At 46.0% G+C, this 24,350-nt stretch overlaps 1 protein-coding gene across 7 annotated transcripts in view; it reads right to left on the bottom strand.

Moving 5' to 3' along the window:
- Window positions 1–4,410: 4,410 nt before the first annotated feature.
- EEF1D (eukaryotic translation elongation factor 1 delta) overlaps window positions 4,411–24,350 on the bottom strand; it is a 31,246-nt gene continuing 11,306 nt past the window's right edge. For 3 of the 7 annotated variants that reach the window (XM_075919978.1, XM_075919977.1, XM_075919975.1), the window contains 6 exons: window positions 21,584–21,707; window positions 9,822–9,921; window positions 9,069–9,172; window positions 7,896–8,165; window positions 6,085–6,279; window positions 4,411–4,508 (listed from right to left, as the gene is read on the bottom strand). In XM_075919978.1, the coding sequence (XP_075776093.1) occupies window positions 4,470–4,508; window positions 6,085–6,279; window positions 7,896–8,165; window positions 9,069–9,172; window positions 9,822–9,921; window positions 21,584–21,703 (828 nt within the window). In that variant the 5' untranslated portion in view covers window positions 21,704–21,707 and the 3' untranslated portion in view covers window positions 4,411–4,469. Of the gene's footprint in view, window positions 4,509–6,084; window positions 6,280–7,895; window positions 8,166–9,068; window positions 9,173–9,821; window positions 9,922–12,677; window positions 12,750–18,990; window positions 19,063–21,583; window positions 21,708–24,350 lie in introns of all 7 variants that reach the window. The other 4 variants (XM_075919976.1, XM_075919972.1, XM_075919973.1 and 1 more) reach the window with 3 other exon arrangements.

The raw sequence follows: 24,350 nt of genomic DNA, 5'->3' as shown, positions 1-24,350 counted from the left end.
CCAGGCCCAGGCACTGCACTTTGGAATTCTTACCCCCATTCATCACCGTCCTAGCAGGGCACGGGTGCCTTCCGGGCCCGCATTAAGCAGCCCTGCCAATAGCTGCAACCTGTATTGTGTTCCTGAGCTTTGAACTTCAAGTGCCCCAGCAAAATGTTATCAGCCTACAGGTGAGGAAACATCTCAAGAGCCAGGCGCAGTACAGGGAGCAGGGGAGATAAAAGACTGAATTTGCTGCTGTAGAATTATTGAAGTTAACAGATTGGCGACTGCTTCTGGCAGCTGAGAACTTAATGCTCAACTTTGCACCGGTATAAAAGCTCAGAGGAGCAGCCCCATTAGTCTGTAACTTTAAAAACAAGAAGTCCTGGGGCACCTTAGAGACTAACCAAAATATATAGGATCAGATTTTGTGAGCAAAACCCACTTCCTCAGATGAATTGGAGTGGAAACGAGATATTTAGAACAACAGAAGTACCACTTGTCACTTGCAGGGCCTATGTTAACGAGGCTAATAAACTGGGCATGCATTGTTGTCATTCTCCTGTGGCCCTAGCAAGAACAAAAGGTAAACTAGCCAAAGTTCTATTTAAGTACAGCACAAGAAATCTATACCCCCTAACTACGTCTACATTGGCATGATCTTGCGCAAATACTCTTTAACGCAAGAACTCTTGCGTTACAAGTATTTGCGCAAGAGAGCGTCTCCACTGGCATGTGCCTTTGTGCAAGAGCTGTGCTTTTGCGCAAGAGCATCCGTGCCAGTGGAGACGCTCTCTTGCGCAAGAAAGCTCCGATGGCCATTTTAACCATCGGGCTGTCTTGCGCTAGAAATTCATGTTGCCTGTCTACACTAGCCTCTTGTGCAATTGTTCTTGCACAAGAGGGCTTATTCCTGAGCGGGAGCATCATAGTTCTTGCACAAGAAGCACTGATTTCACACATTAGAACGACAGCATTCTTGCGCAATAACTCCTCGCCTGTGTAGACAGGCAGCATGTTTTTGCGCAGAAGTGGCCACTTCGGTGCAAGATCAAGCCAGTGTAGACACAGCCAAGGTGTAGAGGCCATTGTTGAAGCCAGATGGCCAAGAAAGGAGGGGGTAATGTGGGTGAAGACAGACTGACCAGTGTCAAAAAGAGCCATCAGCATGCACCCATGATTAAGGAGGGGCAAATTGACAGCTTTAAAGGTGACTGTTAGCACCCCTGAAAACTTGGAGATGTTTGGAATGGGAACATCAAAAGATAATGACTGACACAGCAAAATCCATAAACTTCGGCAGAGAGAAGGATTATAAAAGCAGGATGCTTTGCCATGGAACTTTGGGTTCGTCTTGCCACCAACTCCAGGAGCATCGGATCGCAACCGACAGTCTGGCTCCCCCTCTGTGATCGCTCTAGCTGGCCACTAGATTGATCCAGACTCTGGACTGGTAATTATAACAGCAACTGGTAGGAATGTGTGCATGGTGTGTGCGACTGGAAAGCATATGCTAACACTTGTAGTCTCACTAAATGCAGCATACTGCCTTTTCCCCTGTAAAAGATCTCGTGTGCTTTGTTTAAGTATAACAATAGAGAAGCACAGTACTGGCATGTGCCTTTGACACTGACACTGCATTGTGTCTGGCTGAAATTCATGTGCCAACAGTAGGTGGCAACACAAGCGCAGAAATGCTCCTTGCAGATGAGTGGCGGTGGTGGGGATGTTCTATTTTCCCCTTTGCTCCTGTGGGGGAGCTTACTCTATGCTTTTTGGTACCCGTGGCTCCAGAGGGGCCTGTTAACAGTGCGGGGAGTGCTTGGTCAGTATCAGAGCCTTTTTTTACACAACTTCGCATTCAGTGTCAATCACCGGTCTCTTTGCTGCTTTGCCTTGGAACAGGGCCCTTTGCTGGACAGGGCCACCCCGCCGTAGGGGATTTCTGGCCAGGAAGGGTTCGTACTTCCAGTTCAAACATCGGGCAAAGCGATGCCTCCAGGAGAAACTTCAGCTGTAAATCTCCTGCCTTGCTTGTACGGGCTGAGGTTGTGGCAGTGCAGGCACTTTCGTTGCACGTCCCCAACAGACCCCAGACACACGGAGTAGCTGTCAGAAGGGAATGCACAGATGGCAGGGAATGCAGCCTTTAAAGCAGGGATCTCAAACTCACTACTCATAGGCCACTGCACATTTGCAATCCAGTCCGGGAGACCCAGTGACCTGTGTGTGTGCACCTGTTCCCCATGTCTCGTCGTCTCCCCCCCACTTGCAACCCATTCCCCAAGGCATGCAGCCTCAGATTACTGGGAAGCAGCATGCACTTGGCATATGAACACGCTCAGCTTCCCCACAGCTGGGGACAGGACAAGTAGAAATGGGTTTAAATGGCAGCAAGAGACATTTAGGTTGGACATTAAGAAAAAGATGTCAGGGTAGTTAAGCACTGGAACAAGTTACTAGAGAGGTTGTGGAATCTCCACCATTCACTAGTTCTTAAAAACCTCCAATCAAATACCTTTCAGGAAAGGTGTAGATCAGAGGCTCAATTTTTCCTGATTGTCCCCTTTCAGGAGTTTGATTGGTCTTGCATACCCCTAAGTTTTCACCTCACTTGAAAATTACTTGATTACAAAAATCAGAAAAAAAAAAATACAAAAAACTGTCATAGCAACTATGACTGGAAATGGCTTACTTTCTCATTTGTACCATAACATTACAGTATCTATAGTCCTATTGATTTTTTTTTAATTTACAATTCAGTGTATGTAGAACAATATAAACAAATCATTGTATGATCATTTTAGTTTGTTCTGACTTGCTTGTGCTTTTTACGTAGCCTGTTGTAAAACTAGGCACAGGGAAAGACCTTTTTATACCCCTGGTTGAGAACCACAGGTTTCAATAGTACTTAGTCCTGCTTCATTGCAGGGGAGTGGACTATACGAATTATCCTATCGAGATCCCTTCCAAGCTCACATTCCTAGGAAATTCTTTGCTTCTGCTACGTCTGTATCCTAGCCTAGTATGAACTCTGGGGTAAATGGACTGCATAAGAATTATGTGGCGGTCCCAAGAGAATTACTTCTCAATGACTGAAAGCAATGTCAGTGTGAATACTGACAGATAAGAGAGTTAGCCCCCAGACACCTGAGTATTATCTGTTCCTCCGGTCGCACAGCTCAATGAGTCTCAGAGTGTACAACCGGAGGGGCCCACTAGATCAGAGAGACACCTGTAGAGACCTGTGCAGATACAATATTTTATTTCCCCATCTGCAAAGATGAGCCACGGATATCCACGCCTACAGATATAAAGTGGATCCCTGTGGGTTTGCAGGGCTCTGCTGACCTGCACATCTCAGGCAACCAATACCACCCAGCAGCTGCATCCTCACCCTAACGACTGGAAGTAGGCTGAAGCACTGAAGGTCACAACCAACTAGACTTACATGCCATAGGCAATGGCTAGGAGGGACAGAGATGCCCTGTACCCACAGTCCTTGCAAATGGCAGGGAAATGAGTATGCGAGACATCCACAGATACCGCTGGTAAGTGACCTGTAGCCCCACACTGCAGAGGAAAGCGAAAAATCCCAAGGTCACTGCCAGTCTGTCCCGGGGGGGGGGGAATTCTTTCCCAACCCCACCTGGGGCAATTAGCTAGACCCTGAGCATGGGAGCAAGAACCAGTCAGCCACGTGCCTAGGCCCTCCCTGCCCTATGTCCCATCCCCCGCTGGGGCCAGCCCCAATTTTTCAGAGAAAAGAGATGAGGACGTGCCCTTCCTGACCCCTGCCGGTGGGAGGCACATTCAAAGGACAGTTTCAGGTTAGAGGGGATTCGATTTGTTTTTTTAAATAAAAACCACCATTAAAGCAGCTAATGTGAATCAAGACAGCTACTTAAAGTTACCTGAAGTTAACCTAGTTAAAGTTAGGTAACTTTAATCAGGCTAACTTAACAAACCAGCAACACTTCTGAACCACGAGCTAGTTTTAGCAGCTCTAAATAACTGAAACCTTAAAACCCCCTCACTATTTTATGACCAATGCTCAGCACAATGAAATTAAACCATTATTAATCTGGATTCTTCAGGAAGGTACAAAGTACGAGCCTTACATCATCACCTAATGTTTGCACACTGGGTTGAAGAGTAAGGAGACAACGGGATCCCAACCCCAGCTCGGGTGAAGTGGAAGCAGGAAACAGCCAAGTGGGAGCTATTTGTGGTGAATCACTCTGGGCTACTTCGTAGGACCCCTTGCGATTCCAGCATGGCACCGATGTTGGGGTTGGGAATAGCCAGCTTTCCCTATTTTGAAGTCTGGTAAGCAAGATGCACAAGAGACACTTGGGATGTTGGCTACCACCTTGCGCTCCCCTGTGCGGCTGGGGCACATTGCAAGGAAAGACATCCCACACCAGCTGCACTCAAAATCTTGACCTTTTATTAATCACAGTTCCAGAAAGGATAAACAGGAGCTCTCAGATCTTGTTGAAAGCTGCTATGTCGACACTCTGCACCTGGAATAGAAGAAGAAATGCAGCTGAAGCTATTGAAACATAGTCCAGAGATTTCAGATGTACAGAAAGCACTGACTGGGCTGGTCTCTTGTCAGAAGTTTGCCCTATCACCCTCCCCACCAAGTTTCTCAAGGACAATTCTTTAGTAAGTAGTTTATTATAATTCAACAATTAGTCAGTCTCACAAGTGGTCATATTTTAAGACTGCCATTAATATTTATATAAGCCCCATAATCCGGATTTTGGCCCTAGGATGCTAGGTATTGTACAAATGGGTAAGAGATGGTCTACACCACAAACAGCTTCCCAATTAAAAGAGGTTTCAAACTCACCCTATAGAAAGGGGATAAGTTCCATTTTTAATTATGGTCCCTGGGGCAGGATAGTTTTAGGATTACATATGCCCCGGAATCTATTTATTTAATATTTATTTAAAATATTTTTACCCCGCGTCTATTTAAAATATTCAAGGTGGCTTATATATTGTTTGTTTAAAAATGTTGTATCTAAAGTAACATACAGGACCACAAACGGGGGAGAATCCACACTAGCCTCCCAGTGACGTCAAAGGGTAGTTTGCACAGATCAAAAACAGAGGTAGATGGCGGCCTTTATTAGTAAAATTAACTGTGTTCTTATTGCACCTTGAGCACCACTCAAGTAGGATTGCCACGATTTATGCCTTTTGTTTCTCTCCTTGTTCCCCATCCACATGGGTCTCTTCTCTTCTCTTCCCCACAGAGCCACCAACAATTCCACCAGTGCTATAGGCTTCACTCCAACCCACATCTCCAAGGCCCACTAAAACAATTAGCAAGGAAACAGTGAATTGCGGTCCCTGAAGTGTTAACACACCAAGCAGTAGGGCCTAGCAACCCAGTGAGGCGAACAAGGGAGGTTCACAGCCGACATACGGCTTCAGGCTGTTTGCAGGCTCTCTGCTTCTGATACGCTTCGCTTCGTGTTTTCCAGTGTCTTTGCAAACATGGGAACTAAACACTCAATACTCCCCCTCGGGATGTAAAATCCTGTTTAACTGGCTGACTGGTTACAGCTATTGTTTAACTGGTTAACTGGGGGCAAGCGAGGGGGGCTGCTCCGGCCCAGCTGGACTGGCCCCCTGCCCACTGCTGGGTTGGAACGGTCCCTCCCCCGCTGCAGGCAGGGGCTGCTCTAGCCCCACTGGTTAACCGTAACTGGTGAGCCTCTCTCATTAAGGGTGAGGCTAACCAGTTAAATCTTCCCACCCCTAGTAAAATGTCATTTAAAAATGTAACTATGTAACTACTAAAAAGCCTACATGTGCTGTGGGCGCTGCAATGTCAAGATTTGCTATCCCCCCCCCCCAACCACTGGTTAACCCCAGTTAATCCATACTGGTTAACCCGAACCAGTAAGCTTCACCTGTTAAGAGTGAGACTTATCAGCTAAACCTTTTACATCCCTGCTTCCCACCCAATGAAAGTTTTGATGATGCAGAATCTGAATATACTGAGGGATGCAAACACATGAAGTGGGGTCTAGGGATGCGGGTTTAAGAGACCAGGCGTCTGAAAGGTACAAGTGGAAAACTTACGTAATCTTCAAACTTGGTGATCTCCTCCTCCAGTATGTCTGTTCCAACCTTGTCGTCCTCCACTACGCACTGGATCTGGAGCTTCTTAATGCCATAACCCACTGGAAGCAGCTTGGAGGCTCCCCACACCAGGCCGTCCATCTGAACGGACCGGACACACTCCTCCATCTTCGCCATATCCGTTTCATCGTCCCACTAACAAAGCACAAAAAGGGACCTCAGAAGGTTCACTGGCACCGCATTGGGCTGCAGGACGGAGGACTCTGCAAGCCTCAACAATGCCAGCTGAACTGTCTCCATGGGGCACACACGCCATGTCCACACAAACCCCTAGGTGCTGACTCAATACACCGCAGCAAAGGGCTGCGATCGGGAAGGCAGCGAGGAGATGGGAGACAGAACTCTTCAATGCTCAGCAGAGAGCAAGACCAACACACTCACTACTTCTACTTGTACCATGCCAATTTGCCAGGCAATGCTCTACTCTGTAGTCAGCGCTTTCCACTCATTTCCCCATCAGTCTCTGTTAAGGATCCCTTTTTGGATGAAAGGAGCCTTTCCCAGAGCCATCCCGCCCTATCATCTCAAGTGTGACTCTGCATGAAGTGAGACCAAGTCACCGCAGACGCTCTGGATCCCGCACACCTACAGGGACATGTTTTGGCACTTTCCATCTCAGGTGTCAGTTTCAGGAACTCATTATGACCCCCGAGAGTTGGTAAAAATACCAAGGAGTGCTTCTCTAGTTAGCCCAAAATGTTGGGCTGTTCTATTGTGATATTAGGAGAGACTGTGCTTTCCTGATTCCATACTATGGAAACAGTTTCCATAGTTCAGCTATTTACACTCTAACAGGTGCAAGTTCTTTTTTTGAGGGCTTGTCCTCACAGAAACATGTGGGGCAAGCCAGGGTGTGATTGTACAAATACTCGAGCTTGCCACCAGGAAGTTTGAAACAAGATTACGTTGCAGCGCACTATGGAACTTTTAGTACGCAGCAGCAAGGCCTACCTGCCCAGATAGAGCACAGTAGGCTGGGGAGCTGTAGATTTACACCCCAACGTCTCACACTATTGAACTTTGGAAACAAGCCCTAATACTGGGGAAGGGAGGAGATAATTTTTTGCTGGGGGCCACTTCAGAAATTTTGAAAGAGGTTCCAGGCCACACAAACCCCTAGGTGCTGACTCAATACACCGCAGAAGGGGTGGGGCCAGTATACTTCCCTGCTTCCCCACCTACAGACCATAATTGATCTGGGGGTGGGGGAAGGAGACTTTGCATGCTCCCCCTTCTGCCCCCAAGCCAATCAGGGCTCAGAGGCGGGGGAACACGCAAAGTCTCATCCCGCCCTATCAGGAGCACGTGACACTCCTAAACGCCGCACACTCCTTGCAGGGCAGGAGCAAGGGCAAGGGCGGAGGAAACTGTGTGCTCTCCTCACCCCCAAACCCTAATTGGCCTGGGAGCAGAGGAGTGGCAGGGCCTCCGAGGGCCGGATCAATCTACTTGATGGGCTGGATCCGGCCCACGGAGGCCCTTTTGCCCACCCTTGCCCTACGAGAAGGAAGGTATTCCAAACCAGGATTGGTCCAAGTGCCACCATCTGCAACTGCCCTCTTTACTATGGAACAGGACAACTCCGATCCCTCCATGCAGTGCTCAATGTTGACCCAAACAATCGTATGCGGATCGTCTCTGTAATTTGCAGTCAGCCAGGGAGATGTAACCCACATTCTGCCATGTCAGCTTAGGAACCCCACTTCAAAGCCACAGCATCGGTGGTGTAAGGAATAGCGTAAGCTGCTTACAGGCTTGACATCCAGCAGGATGGAAGACTTGGCAATGAGGCCAGGTTTTTTGGACTTCTTCTCTGCATACTGGCGGAGTCGCTCTTCCCGAACTTTGGCAGCCTCCTGGTCTTCCTCGTCGTCATCACTGCCAAAGAGGTCGATGTCATCATCCTCATCCTCATCGTCAGCCTCCGACGGCCCTGCTTTCCTCGCAGGTGGAGCAGGCGGGAGTTGTACTTTCTTTGGGGGAGAAGCAGGTGATTCCATCTTCTTCATTGGGGTGACGTGCTTTACGGAAGCAATGGGCCAAAAAGGGAGAAAATTAATCTAAGTGTAAAACAAAGCAGCAAACTCCACCCCCCTCCCCCCCCACTGCAATTAGTCCTGACATGATAAAGCAAGACGGTCACTGTCCAAAGGCACGGTCATGCCGCCAGACACTTGGTCCTTCTCTTCAAGCACTCGATAGACGTTTAGATCTGCTGGAACTGGGCTAAGAGCCAGACACGTGCCTGCAAGCTGCCCTCTTGTGCACACACAGCAGCATATGCACTTGAAAATAACCCCCAGAACAAATCACTCCAGTGCACAAACAATTCATTACATGAGGAAGGGAGGGAGAGAGAATGATCCACATTATGTAAGTTAATCTCACTGCCCTACTAGAAGATGCTTAAGGGACATCTACGCAAGAAATCCTTTGATTAAAGGTCCTTAATGCATCCTCCACGGTGGGGAAAGATGCAACACGTGCAGAATACTCTGCTCCCAGAGAAATTACTTTTTCCTACTGGAGGCAAAGAAGCTCACGAGAATTAGTAGAAGCAATAGGTTCTCAAGTCTGGCCACCTGCACAGGGGTCTCCTTGCTATATATCTAATATGTACCAAGAAGTTGTGTTTTCTTTGTGTGCTCCCATTTATACACAAGCGTAAACAACTGGGCTTGGGGTCGCAGAATTTAGAGGACTGCTGCAGATTTACCCCACCAAGAATGTGGCCCCACCATCCTCAGAGGGCGTAAAGCAGGAGAGTCCATGCTCTGCATCTACCCTGGGCTTGGGACGAGCAAGAAAGAGCAGCTCTAGAAGGCTCTGCTGAGGAGGCCTTAATCTCTCCACGCGGCACCCTTCTCCTTGGTGGGTGGCATGAAGTGCTCTCAACGGACCTGGCACCTTGAGAGCTCAATTACCTGTGTGGGTGGCGTTGCCGTGGGATGGTGAGAGCCGGAGGATTTTTCTAGCATGCTCAGGCGTGTTTCCAGCTTGGAGATGGCCAACTGAAGATCTGCAACGACTAGCAAAAGGAGAAAGAACTTTCTCATCTTATTGGCTCCCCCAAGAATCCTGGGGTCAGGTCAGGATGAGTTTGCTCTCACTGCAGGCAAGCAAACAAACTCAATTCCTCCCAGAGGTGGGGGCCGGATGCAGCCCCTGAGGCTTACGGCTCCCCCCAGCATTGGGGAGTCTGCGCTGGAGCTCCAGCCTCACCGCAGGGCTTGGAGCACACAAAATCTACTAGCCAGGGCTCCCTAGACTCTGGCCTGCAAGGGGAACGTGGGGAGTGTCTTTCTCCTCCTTAGTCGGGGGTCACATCAGTGAGGGTTTGGCTTTTTTGCTTCTCACTTGTGTGTGGCCCCCACCTGCTGGGCAGATGGTGCTTGGTCCTGCTGTGAGGACACGGGACTGAACTTGCTCTCTCGAGGTCCCTTCCAGTTCTAGGATTCTATGGTTTTTCTGCGGGTCAGCGGCTCCTGAACCAAAAAAGATTCCTCACCCCAAACTACTAACTTGAGAAAATTCCTTATCCCAATGCTAACGAAACCACCACCAAAATACACACAATTCACAAGGCTTCACCACATTGCACGGAGCGTTCAGTAAGATGTGCCTGCCACTGGCTGCCTGAGTCCCATGTGTTTGCTTGCATGAGATTTCTCACTTACCACTGTGGAGGTTTTGGTTCTCCACCTCCAGGTTAGCGATTCTGGTGACCAGTTCGCTTTGGTCACCAGCAGGCCCAGCAGAAGAGGTCGTTTGCGCGCTCTGCAATAAGAGAAACCAAGATGAAAAACGAGCTTGTTGGCACAGCTCCAGACTAAGACAGACACAACACTGGGAAAACGAGGAAGAGATTTTACAGGCTAGCTAGGAGAAAGCACCGCTGACCACAAGCACTTTAAAGACAACTTTAAGCACAAAAATTAGACTGTGCCCCTGAACAAATTTCTGACAGAGCTGGCAGGCGCTGACCACCACCATTTCTCTTCAGCGCCAAACTGTAGGCTACCTTAATATTTGCATCTCTAGAACCTCTCCAAGCTTCTTTAGTGCACATCAAAACCTTTGCAAATGTGACTTTACCTCCCTCGCAGGAGTGTTAGTGTAAGAGCCTCAAGGTATAGATGAGGAAACTGAGGTACGGATGACTGAAGTGACTTTTGCAGAGGTCATTCAGTAAATCAGTGACAAAGGTAGGAATAGACCAGAAAAATCAGCAAAAGCCCCTCCAAAACCCCAAAGCCATAAGAAAATAAGAACGGCCGTACTGGGTCAGACCAAAGGTCCATCTAGCCCAGTATCCAGTCTGCCAACAGCGGCCAGCACCAGGTGCCCCAGAGAGGGTGGACTGAAGACAGTGATCAAGCGATTTGTCTCCTGCCATCCCTCTCCAGCCTCTGACAAACAGAGGCCAAGACACCATTTTATCCCCTGGCTAATAGCCTTTTATGGACCTAACCTCCATGAAATTATCTAGCTTCTCTTTAAACTCTATTATAGTCCTAGCCTTCACAGCCTCCTCTGGCAATGAGTTTCACAGGTTGACTACACGCTGTGTGAAGAAGCCCACCCAACAGAGCAAGCAAAAATGGGATTTGTGGGGGAAGTCAACGTGGCTTTCGTGAAGGGAAAATCATGCCTCAATCTACTAGAATTCTTTGAAGGGTTAACAAATATGTGGTCAAGGATGATCCAGTGGATACATGTAGTTGGACATTTATAAAGTCTCAGACAAGGTGATTCACCAAAGACTATTAAGCAAATCGTGGGGTAAAGAGACGATCTATTCATGACTCACTACTCGGTTAAAAGACACGAAACAAACGGTAGGAGTAAGAGGTCAGTTTGCAGCATGTCAAGACCAGTGTTGCCCACCAAGGATGTATACTGAGATTAGAAATGTACATAACCATTTAAATAGTTAACCAATTAAATAACTAAAATTATGAAGTTTAACTGGTTAACTGTAGGTCAGGGTCCCGCCAGCCCTCCCCCTCCAGCAGAGTGGGACGGGCCAGGGCCCTGCTAGACACCCCCACGTGACTAGGGTCCCACCAGTCTGATGCTGGTGTGGCCCTGCCTGCAACCCCCACACAGCTGGCTGCTCCAACCTGTAAGCATTTACGTGTTTAACCTCTTACGCCCCTGACTGGGACCAGTGCTGTTCAACATCCATCATGTTTTGGGAAAAGGGACCAACAGTTTGTCCATGACACAACATTACTTGAGACAGTTAAGTCCAAAGCAGACTGAAAAGAGCTACTAAGGGATCTCACAACATTGAGTGGCCAGGAAACCAAGTGGCGGATGAAATTCAGTGCTGAGAAATGCAAGGTAATGCACCTCGGGAAACCCTAACCCAGCTGCACATGCAAACATGATGAGGTCTAAATTAGCTGTCAAGAAAGATCTTTGAGTCAGTGTGGATAGTTCCCTGAAAACACCCCCTCCGTGTGCAATAGCAGTTTAAAAAGCTAACAAATGCTGGGAACCATTAAAAAGGGATAGCTAAGAGAGACAATATCATATTGCTTCTACAGAAATCCATGGTATGCCCACACCTTGAGTGCTGTGTGCAGGTGTGGTTGCTTCATTTAAAATATATATATATATATTATATATATAGGAAAAGGTTCAGAAAAAGGCAACAAAAATTATTAGGGGTCTGGAACAGCTGCCATGTAAGGCAAAAGTAACAAGCCTGGAACTTTTCAGCTTGGAAAAGAGATGACTAAGGGAGGACAGGACAGAGATCTATAAAATCATGACTGGTGCAGAGAAAGTAAAAGTTATTTACTCCTACCCATGACACAAATAATAGGGGTCACCAAATGAAATGAATAGGCAGAAGGTTTAAAGCCAACGAAAGGCAGTATTTCTTCACACAATGCACAGTCAGCCTGTGGAAGTCCTCGCTTGAGGATGTTGCGAAGGTCAAGACTAGAATAGGGTTTAAAAAAAGAAAGGAAAAGAAAAATAGATCCATTCATGGAGGTTGGGTCCATCAAAGGCTGTTAGCCAGGATGGGTAGGGCTGGTGTCTCCAGCCTCTGTTTACCAAAAGCTGGGAATGGGTGATAGTGGATGGATCACTTGATTCTCTGGTCTGTTCGTTCCTTCTGGGGCACCCAGTACAGGCCGCTACTGGAAGACAGGACACTGGGCTAGATGGACCTTTGGTCTGACCCAGTGTGGCTGTTCTTAACCCCTAGCGATGGGCATGGGCCCTGAAATAACGGTGCAGCTCTGCAACCCAGGGTCTCTAGCTTGAAGAGGGAAGGTTTCCTATTGAGTTCTTAAGGCCTATCCAAGTAGAAACCCTGATTGTCTGCCTATGAACGGATTCCTGAAGGTCCAGCAGAGCACTGAGTGGAAAATGCTCTGCAAGGACTCAGACCACCTGAGGCCCACACACCTTAGCCGGAAGTTTTTGTTCCAACAGGGGCTGTTTCTTCCTCCAGTTCATTCCCAAAAGACAGACACCCGCTGGGTTAGTTGTTCCCCATCCCCAACAGGACTTACAGTTGGGCGACCTGACTTTTTCTTGGGTTGGGCTGGTGGGGCTTCTTGGGGGCTATTCAGATCGGTCTTGCGCTGGAAAGGGTGAAAGGTTTGGGTGGGTTTCAGGACCAATAACATGAGAGGGGGATGAAAGCACTTCACTCATGCCGGGGCAGGGCATTCAAGTGCAGGTTCACGTCAGCATGCAAGAAAACCAGATTCACTACAGAAGCCAGCCAGATCTTGACAGCTTCACATCCGAAAACACTGCCCTGCCAAACAGAAAGACCCAAGTGGATGAAGGGTGGGGGAACAGCATTATATTAAAGCTTCCTACTCAGTCTTGGCTTGAACTGCTGAGATAAAATGCAGTTTACATGCCAGGTATTAATGCTGCCAAATTCTGGTTAAACATCCTATTACTTTCCAGAGGGGTACGGTCGCTTGGTGACAGAACCAAGAATCAAGAGATCTGGATTCTATCAGCAGCCCTGACTTGACTTGCAGAGTGATCTTGGGCTGATGTCTCCATCCGCAAAATAGGGAAAGACAGTGCACTATGTAAGTGCTAAATATTACATTATGTAGCACTTGATTTTTTTATTTTTTTTTTACAGTGCTTTGAAAATAGCAACTAATTAACCCTGAGCACTCTAAAGTGCCTCCATTTTACAGAGGGGAAACAAAGGCACAGAGAGTAGAACACCACAGCAAGCACATGCAAATTTGCTCACTAAGAACAGCAGCGAAACCACAGCAGCATGAGCTAGTGCCCTGAATACAAACCTTGGATCCCAAGTGGGACTGTACCTGGGAGAGCTAGCTGAGATCGTTATACGTACTGCCATCATGCCTCCTGAATGCCACACAGATAAATTAACTGACTTTCCTGAAGTCAGACTGAACTAGTGGCAGTCAATATTAACTCCAGAGTTCTTATTTCCTAGCAAGCTCTGGTAAACCACAGTCGCCCCTCTCCCACAAACAAAGCAGCAACGTCTACACTAAGCAAATAGCTCACGTGACAAAAGCCAGCAGTGGCTTCCCCCACCCTTGCAAACTGGCACTGAAAACGATTTCACTGCTAGCCAACATCGGGACAACCAGAGCGAGTACCAGGCTATTTCCTAGTACAGACCCCTCTTATAAGGCTAGCCGTACCCCTGCTCAGTGAGGTAGGAGGTCTGCAAGATTAAAACTCATAGAAGCCATCAGCAGTTTGAACTCTTTCTGCTCTCTTTACATTGTCAGGTCCAAAACCAAAATACAGCTAGTGTAATAAAATGAACAAATAAGGGCAACCGTTTCTTCCCTACGTTATTTAAAGCCATTTCCTTCCCTGCCATCCATATCACACACACAAGGAAAGAAAAATTAGGCAAGGATGATTATTTAACATGCAAACTATCTTAGCTGCAGAACAATCATACAACTGTTCAGTAAGACCTTGTAAGAATAAACTTGATGGCTCTGTTAATAAAGATACTGTAACCTATTTCTAAAAGAACATGGAAGACCTTTCACAATTGGAAAAAAAAAAAATCAAGCCCAATGACTGAAACTTACCCAATTTTAACAAAATGAATGTGGTGAATCTTGAAAACAGACCCAGTCTTCAGATATTGTAAAGGATGAAGCAACTCATGTCCTAGCCTAAAAACCTGTTGCAAACATTTTGTACTGCACCACATCAGATTGTGCTCCCTAGATTTCTAGCACAGCTACATTTGACCGTCACACAATGGGCAACTTTATGGCACTGGAGTAAGTTTCCTCAAAGCTTGTTTTGCCTCATGAACAAGAAAATTAAAACCTGCACAGAGGCAACATTAAAGTTGCAGATTTAAACATTTAAGCCACAAAAAGAACTGTGGGCTAACAAAAGTTACACCTGCAGTCTGAGCCTCTAGCTAGGTGGTTAAACAGTGCTGTGCAACCGAGCAAATTTTTACTTCCTGCTCTACACTTGCAAAGTTTTTAAAACGTCAAAAGTGGAAACGTGCCCCTCGACGTACGTGTCTGCCGAAATGGGCCCTGGAGTGCAGGAGGAAGGCTTGGGAAAGCCCCTCTGCCAGCCTATGGTTCTGTCAAGGGGTCAGCCCTCAGGGTTATAACAATCAGGAAGAGAAAGACTGATGGACAGGCCCTGAAGTCAGGGACATCCCAGGTTCAGTGCCTCCCCCCACCCCCGCTTACTTTTGATTAAAAGATGTCAAAAGCTAGGACATTCAAAAACTAAGCATGAGTCCCCGTCCCCCCCTTGCCGATCACTGACTTGGTCGCACTGAGCACGTTATCTGTAACACTGACAAGTTTGCAAATCTTCTGGATTGGAACCCTGACTTTCAGGTCCTGATTTCAAAGGTGTTAAATGCTAGGCTTTAATAGTGCATTGAATTAAGAGCACTCCGAGCAGCACAGCTGTCTGCCTGGTAAAACTCCATAAGGCAGAAATCTCAGCCTGCCTAGAGAAGCCTCAAGTAGGCATATAAAAAAAATCCATGGCAGTTTTTCTTAGTTATGAATGAGGCACATAGAAGTTAGCCCTGTAGCTTTATCATAGGCAACAACCATCTGGCCCTTTCCAGATTATAGATATTTATAGTAGAATATACTGTTGTAAATAAGAGTTTAAAATGGTAAACTTAGCACTACACTGAATAAGACATCTCTGTTACAAAATGCAGGAGCAGTGCAGCATACTATCTAGCCTCAAACAGCTGCGGAATAGAAATGCAGGGGATACAATGCGTGTCTATGTCTGTGTCCACAGACAATTCTACCTTCCTCTCCAAAGCAGTTCTGTGGGTCTCAGAACAAAACGACCCACGCAGTTTTACTCTGAGAAGTACATACATAATATAGGAATCTACCATGTCTTCAGTGTAACACAAAACTGCCTAATTATGAATAGTTATAGCTACACTAACTTGAGTACAATCAGAGTGAAAAGTTGTGATCAAGGGAAATGAGATGGGGAGACTCAGACTGCAGTTAGAATAATATCTGATGGCAAAAGGCGTGTAGTGAGATACCCAATAATTCATTAAAATTGATGATAGGGGAATGAGTTATAGAACAGGATTGGCAAGTGTCTAAAATTCGGTCTCTAAAGATACTTCAAAGCAGATAAAGGAACACCAACTAGGGGAGAAGAAAACATTAAAATCCAGAACTGTAGATATTTTTATGAGTCTAGCCCAACCAAGAGTGAAGAAATTTCAAATTGCACTAATGTAGGGAGTTGACCCAAATTACACGGCTGTTAATCACCACAATGATTTTGGTGGGTGTGGAAGAAGGATATCTAATTATGCCTAGACCACTCAACACTATTTCTAAATACATCCTCATCCCACCTCAAAAAACCCCATTTTACAGACAGGGAATGTACACAGAGAGTTTAAGTGTCTTACCGAAGTCTGTAGGGGAGTAGGGAATAAAACCCAGAATTTAAGTCCTGGTTCAGTGGCTTAGCCACAAACAATTGTGGTTACAGCCCGAACAGAGATTCTGGGTTCAATTTCTTTCTGTCAAACTTCTGGTGTGTCCTTGGATAAGTCACTTCACCTCTGTGCTTCAGTTTCCTATCTGTAAAACTGAGAAACCACCACCACCTTAGTCTTGACTAGAATAAAGTTGTTCAGGGCTGAGATTGCATCACACAGTGGTTAGCCCACAGTGGCCTGGATCTCACTCAGGCTTCTAAACACCACTGTAATACAAATAATAAAGGCCATTCCATTGTTTTGGGGAAATAGGGTTGCAAATAGCAGTATATGAAGACACTAGCTATCTCTGTATTCACGTGTGCTCTGGGACCACTCTCACATTTTCAAGGCAAGTGTACTCAAGTTCCACTAGTCTCTGGACTTCCAATATATTTTATGGTCACATCACAAAAAAAGATCAGGAAGCCTTTGATTACACACTTAGTATTGATGATTCAATGCGTTCCAGCTGCAACACTGTTCTATGTGTACATATTAAAAGGTACATCAGAAAATATTAGCATCAAGCAGATGGGCTGAAATGAGTGATTATAAAAGCAGACATGTCCATGCAAAGCAGAATGAAAGGTATGTGCAAATAAATGTTTCTGGCATCTTTAAAAAATATTTTTGGAGATGTAAGCCACTACCTCAGATTCCTTCCACTGTACCATATTTACTCACATTTCTAGACTGTGACTGTCAAACTGCAGTATTATTGTTTGCAAGAGATCCATAAAATGCAACGAGGAAAGAGCTAGAAGAGAGTTCTTCCATCTACCCATCTCTACTGAGAGCCAGAGAACAATTAGCTCTATGTTTAGGCTATCAGGCTGAAAAATTGACACACACACCCCAACAAAATCCTGGCTACTATGCACAAAACCCAACAGGCCTTCAAAGTCATTCTACAAATTTAGTAGTTTTGTGAGGTATGAGAACAAAATCCACGTTGACCAATCTGCTATTCTATAGGACTGATTTTGATGCTTATGCTGTTACTGTCCATAATTCACAATGATGCTTTTGAGATAGAAAGCTAGGCAATGTGACATTTCAGACTTCTGTCTGCTCATACTGCCTAGCTGTGTACCAGCAGAGGTGCTGCTGAGTTATTTATGATGTTGCACAACAGATACACATGGTGCTTTACAAGAAAAATTAAAATTGCAGCATCTACCCCTACAAGCTAACGAAGCTAAGATATGGCAAGATCAATAAGAGATAATGAACGAGGAGGGCTCTTTCTCCATGCCCTTCTTACCACCAGGTGGAGTTATGGGGGAGAAAGAAGAAAGAACTTGCACTCAAGTTGGGGCTGATCTCCACTAGGAAGGTGCATCAAAGTCTATTCCACTTTCTGTTCTTATCTGAAAAGCTTTCAAATCTTGTCTGATAGCTGGCTGAACTCTCCAGGATGTTGAGACCCTATTCGGGTCTTTCATCTTAGGGTACATCTACACAGTAACATTATTTCAAAATAACTAGGGGTATTTCAAAATACTGTCAAGCTGGAGGAATTGTTAGTCCGACTCCTGTAACCCTCACTGTACGAGGAGTAAGGGAAGTCGGAGGAAGAGCGCCCTATTTCGAAATAGGTGCTGTGCAGATGCTCCCAATTTCTAAATAACTGCTGCGTCAATTGCGTAGTTTAAGCCCTGCTGTGTAGAGGCACCCTCAGATTTAAAGATTTATACCGAAAATCCCAAGCAGGTTAAGATCCCAATTCTGAGCAGCTTTACTCCCAAAAATGATTTGTTACTTCAGCACAGAACCATACAGCTGAACTTGGACCTGCTGTTTATGTAGTGTTAATGACAGCACCCAGGGAAAAGCAATTCCATCCATTCCTCTTGGTCCACTCAAGGTATGTGGGTCTTTGCTCATCTTGTAATAGGCATATTTTGCATTCCAAGGTTCCTTCCTCAGGAGGACTGATAGGCCAGGACACCTAATAGTTCTATGTTTGCATTTGTTTAGCATCTTCCATCTGAGGATCTCAGTGTTTTCACAAATACTGATTTGGCCTCAACCACTTTCCTGTGAGTAGCCGATACTCTTACCTTCATTTTACAGATGAGAAAACAGGAGGCGTACCTTGGATTAGAATTTGGTCACTATGCTTACTCCCACCTCACACCAAGGAGTTAGCACAACATCTCTGAATGCGTGAGCTCAATTCCATTCTGAACAATCACCACGATTAGAACAGACAGCTTTGTGACAAACTGATTATGTATCAGCAGCAAAAAAAAGCTCCAGCAGGGGATGATATTATCAAAGTATTGTCGTAGCGTTCAGAGTAACCAAACTGAGTATCGTGGAAACCGAGATGGAAGATGCCATTTCTTTGCACATACCCTAACTGAAAGCCAACAGGAAAGAGAAGGTGGTAGTTCAGTGTACCCCAGTATACAGACATGCCCCAGCTGACACATACATGCTGCCCCTCTGCTGCTCAGCAGGAGTATTTTAACTGTGATTTGGTTACATGCTCATTAAGGATCACTAGAACCAACCCAAGCATTGCACACTGCACAAGGAGAAAAAGGAAGAAATGCATACTCTTGAAGACACCACTGGGAATTTTAGACTCACTGCTATTAGGCTTTAATTTTGAAGCCATTGTGCTATGGTAAGCAGTTACACAGCGTGCATTTCTGGTCATATAGGGTGTTCAGGGTGAGGGGGTACACAGCACTCCACACCTTGTCAGTCTCCTCTAACTGAAAATAAGAAGCTGCACAATCTATGGAATCAGTCATAGTGGAGGAGATCTGCGAGATATGCCATAGCTAAAAATGGACTGCAGGTAGCCAGCTGGTGAGATCATGGGTACTCACTCCGGCCAGCGATTTCTGGATATTCTCCCTGGCTCTGGCAATGTCGCGTAGGATCGTGCTGGCTCCGTTCTCCTGCAAACAGCGCAGAAAGAACCAAGATGTTTTGTAAAATGAAACATGAGAAATTACTGTGGGCTGCTAAGAGGGGGAAGATGGGATATTTGAAATGGTTAAGTGAGCACTGGCAGCAGCTTTCCAAGAAGCATCAGCTGAAAACCAAGAGGCATAGAGTGCAATGGCTGCAAATTAGTATTGGTCACATCATGCTGTGCCTCCAGAACAGCATTTAGTTGCAGAGTTTTGAGACCTCAGCGTTTTGCTTCTCCCCATTGCATTACCCAGACAGGCTGGCCTAGCCACCACTCTGGCAGGTTATCAGGTTTTCATAAATGCACCCTTATAGCTCTGGTTAGGCAGCTAATTTCCTTAAAAGATTATGTGTAAATTTCATGCTGGAGAAAAGAGGCCAAGTCCTGCAGACTGAAATCTTCTATTGAAAGAGTAAGTGTGGTCCAGACTCTAGTAGCCCTGGATTTTCCAAACTGGAGAGGTCACCTTCTAAGGCAGGGGTGGAGAACCTCCGGCCTTGATCCGCCCCCGAGGCTCACAGCCCCCCTCTGCACTGGGAAATCTACTGGCACTCCAGCTCCTCCACCATGGTGCAGGAGCACAAAAAAAAAAAATCTACTAGGCTGGGCTGCCCTAGGCTCTGGCATGCAAAGGGAATGTGGGGAGGGTCTTTCTCCTTCTCAGCTGGGCTCCACATAAAGAGTGTTTTTTGTGTGCGGCCCGAACTGATTTTTCTGTGGGTCAGTGGCCCCCGAGCCAAAAAAGGTTCCCCATCCCTGGCCTAAGGTAAGAGTTCAGTTACCAGAGTCCAAGTACTCCTTGGCTCTAGGAGGTTACCAACAAGGGCGCCGATTATTAGAGACCTGCAAATCTGCAGTTCATTTTAGCAGTTTTGGATGCAGATACAAATTTTGTATCCAGAACCCTGCAAATTTGTGCATATCTGCTTCATCTCACATGTATCTGCATCCACTGGTGTCCACACGGATATCCGTGGCTCATTTTTGCAGATATGGACGCACATTTTGTAACCACGCAGGCTCTACTAATTATAGCTGAGCTTTCTGTGACCTGGACTCTTGTCTGCTGGAAACTGAACTGAGCATCAAAAACCTTTTCACACCGGGCACCAAACAGCCCCACACAATCCCCCACTAGCATGGTACTTCCAAATCAGATGCAAACTAGAAAAAATTAATGAAGACCATTAAACCTTACTAGGAAGGGAGTGTTGCAATAAACAGCTCTAATAGCATCAGTCAGGTGGCTTTCAGGCTACTTTTGGCAGGAAAAATTTCCTCTCTGAAAGTTCCTCATGTCACGTGATAGTCTAACTATCCTCCTTTCTACTACACAGAGCACAGTCATGCTTTATAATCTGCATTCATATTTTACTTACAAGCTCCAATTTTTGTAGGCCACCTACGGGAACGTCTGCCCTTCAAATACATGTTGTAGAAAGCTGTAAGCGACTGCAATGGCAGCAGTAATTCTGCAGAACATGTCTAGATGCTACTAAAGCACTGACCTTTGTTTAAAAGCTCAGCCCTGCCACTTGCAAAAAAGCCATTTATGATTTCAAGGAGCTTTCTATGCAATTAAGTAAACATGCAGTTAACCATCCGTAACATTTTAGGAAGGGAACACCACTGCTGCCCACAATCTTACTCTAGTGGTGGGGGTACAGATACCTCGGGAACGTAAGTGAGAGACACCTGACTACTTTATAGCAGAACTGGAGTTTGCTTGCCAAGCTCGCCCTGCTCTTTCCCCAGCATAGTCACCACCCTTTGCTTGCACACAGCATTCCCTGCGGCCTACTGTTAACATCACCGGGGAAGCCAGAAAAGGCATGTGGATCACAATCTCTCTGGAGAGTTAGCACCACTAGACTCCCATCATGCACTAGATCTCCAGGATGTGCCTGGCTAAAAAGCCATTTGGACACCTCTGAACATGGATCCCTGGCAAAACAGGAAACCACTAGACATCGTAAGAGTTGCTCATGTTAGTCAGTCCATAATCTGACTTCCCATCCTCCCAGATTGCCCCAACTTTTGTTCTCAGCTCTTGCAAATGGGATATGAAATTGCCCACTGATAAGTTACAGACCCTGATTGTGGTCCCACTGCAGGTGGGGCACAAGTAGCCTGAAGGATTAAGACCAATTGCTGTAAATGATAACCCAGCTTTCCAAAATGTCTATTTCACCCCTATTCAAACAGTTCTGTACACAACGTGAGAAACAACCTATATTTTGAACACTGTACTTCTCCAACTGTAGCCTATGGAACACAGTAGGGGGGCAAAAACCAAACAAGTGGGAATTTGGTGATAGGATCTGGACGTGCAAGAGAGCATTTTTTACAAATCGGTCTCCAGACTAGGAGAATTACTACCAGACTTTAACAAATATATACAGGTGGAGAAGGATCATTCCTTCATCTGCTATTGGTACTAGGAGCAACTTAGACTCTAGCACGCTGCAAAAACTACCTCCTCACTACTTGAGAACATGCATTACCTGTTGGCAGGAAGGACTGGCAAATGGTCCGTTCATCTGTTCATAGTATCGTCTCTCAGCATCGTCATACTTGAATTTATCAAACCAGATCTTCTCATGCACAAGGAAATCAGCTGCCATTTTTCTGCAAACAGGAAGAGACAATATGAGCACCTCAGAATGTTTAAGGGTGGTTGACTGTATTTTGTTCAACAGTCAGAAACCGCACTTCCCCCCATCCCTCCAATAGGGCTGCATTGTAGCTTTCTGCCCTGTGTCTGCCTTCCTCTCTAGTGAAAAGCTCTAAGTAAATAGGATCCTATTAAGAAAGCAGGGCATTCTAATCATCCACCCCTGGCTGCCTAATCTCCCTGTATTTAGCAACACAGCACCAAGTAGGGTGGGGGGAGGGTACAGGTCTGACACTGCACCTTTCCTTTGAGGCAAGGCTAGCTGCACCAAGATATATAGACAAAAAATGACACTTAAAAATCACACAAGTCAATTAAAAACAGAGAATCACAGCTCTTTGGGCTCATATTCAGAGGTTTTTTTTAAAAAAAAAAAAATGATCAGCCAGCCTTAGAAACTCATCTAAGTTCCTTAGAAGAGCTTGTAACACAACATAGTGGACACAGTGTTTTAGACATTACAACTATGTTAGGAAGCAGTATTCAACCAGTGATGAATAGTAATAGAGAGGTAGCCGTGTTAGTTTGATCTTGTTAAAACAAAAGGAAAAACTATGTATCACTTTAAAGACTAACACATGATGGGGAGGGAGTCATGCACACAGTTCTACCGCACACTATCTCCAATAGATTTCCCCAGTAACACTTAAATGAGAACTGTGCCACTCCAATAATTGCGCAGTACGGACCCCCAGACGGGAAGTGCATCACTGAGGCTGTGTCTAGACTACATGGCTCCATCGATGGAGCCATGTAGATTAGGGTTATAGGCAAAGGCAAATGAAGCCGCAATTTAAATGATCGCGGCTTCATTTAAATTTACATGGCTGCCTCGCTGAGCCGACAAACGGCTGATCAGCCGTTTGTCAGCTCAGCGCGGCAGCCATGTAAGTTTAAATGAAGCTGTGATCATTTAAATCGCGGCTTCATTTGCTTTTGCCAAAACAACCGTCGACGGAACCATGTAGTTTAGACGTACCCTGAGAGTGCTATAGAACTAGTTTACCCAGTTCTCCTAGCTAACCCCACAATAGTACATAGCATGACAGAGGCCTTGAAAAAGTGTCTCCTTTCAAGTCAGGAAGGAGAAAGGATTTCAGAAGATTACATATGGAGGGCTTGAAGACAAACCTGCAGGGGATGTATTTTCAGATGATCCTGTAGTCATTTAGAAATTAAACTATTACACTGTTGGGGAGAGCTTTCCAATTCTGCATTCTGTTAGTCAGAAATCATGAAATTCTGCCCCACATGGGGCATACTGGGGATGTTCTAAAATGCACAGCGGTTCTAAACGGCTGTGAAAGTAGGTCAACCGACTAATTCATATGTGGTGACAAATTTAGAGGTAAAAGGATTAAGCAGACAAGGGCATGAAGATGAACAACTTCCAAAAGCTATTTAACTTCATGGTGTCCTGAGGGATGGGGCTATTGCAAGAATCTAATGTGGTGCCTTGCACAATACAGGAGCAAGGGATGAGAGGTAAGTTCAAGGGGGCAAGAAGAGTCTAGAAAGTAGCATCTCAATGAAGAAACAGCAATTACAAGACCCTGTTGTGAGAAGTGTAAGCAGGGACATAGCAGCTAAGGAGCTCAGCTAAAATAAAGGGCATTAAAGAACTTTTATGAGAAGTTTGTGTCACTCAAATGCCGCAAGGGATCACAATTTCATGAATCAGCCTAGACTTTTACAAGCCCTACAAATCCTCATTTCAACATTGGTTGACTAAGTAGTGCTTTGTACTATGAAGCTGTAAAACATCTCTGAACCAAGACTATTCAGAATACTGGAGAGGGGTCAAGACAGACTGATATATCCAAATTCTGTCACCCTTTCCCAACATTCACACCATTCCTGAAAGGGACTGGCAGAAATGCCATTCACAAACACAAAGCTCCTTGGGGCCAGTTTACCACAATCCTATGTCACAGGCCAGATCAATCACACACTGAACATTTTGTATGGTCACAATTTTCCTTTCATGGGGAGAGTGTTTGGTTCATTCTCCTTAGTCCAGCTGGATGCACAGAATACTATTCAAAACTCAAGGGATCACAAGCATTTCCTCAAAAGGGAGGAGAAAGGAATACCTATAAATCTGCATGATAAACCTATGCAGTTTGAGATTAATCTAACTCTCAGAGCCAGGCTACAAGGCAACACTTATATACTTGCCTTTGGATGAGCCAAATGAAGAGCTATAGTTCAGACAGTAATGTGGCCTCTGAGGGTAGGTCTACATTACAGGGGAGACCAATCTACTTCAGCTATGTAAACAGCATAGCTGAAGTTGACATACAGGCAGTCCCCGAGTTACGTGGATCCGACTTACGTCGGATCTGCAGTTATGAACGGGGCTTTTCTCGCCCCGGAGGACGGGAGCAGCGGGACGCCCAGATGCGTCGTGGTCCGCCGCCCCCGTCCTCCGGGGCAAAGAAAGCTGCTCCCCGTCTCCCTGGTCTGCAGGGAGACGGGGAGCAAAGCCTTGGAGCACGCCCGCAGCGAGACAGCCCGGGCGCGCTTGAGCTGTCCCCCTGCGGGCGTGCTCCGCGGCTTTGCCCCCCTTCTCCCAGGTCAGCAGACCAGGGAGACGG

This window comes from Pelodiscus sinensis, chromosome 2 (genome assembly GCF_049634645.1).
Source record: "Pelodiscus sinensis isolate JC-2024 chromosome 2, ASM4963464v1, whole genome shotgun sequence".
Lineage (NCBI taxonomy): Eukaryota > Metazoa > Chordata > Testudines > Trionychidae > Pelodiscus > Pelodiscus sinensis.
This window is presented reverse-complemented; position numbering and strand designations above follow the sequence as displayed.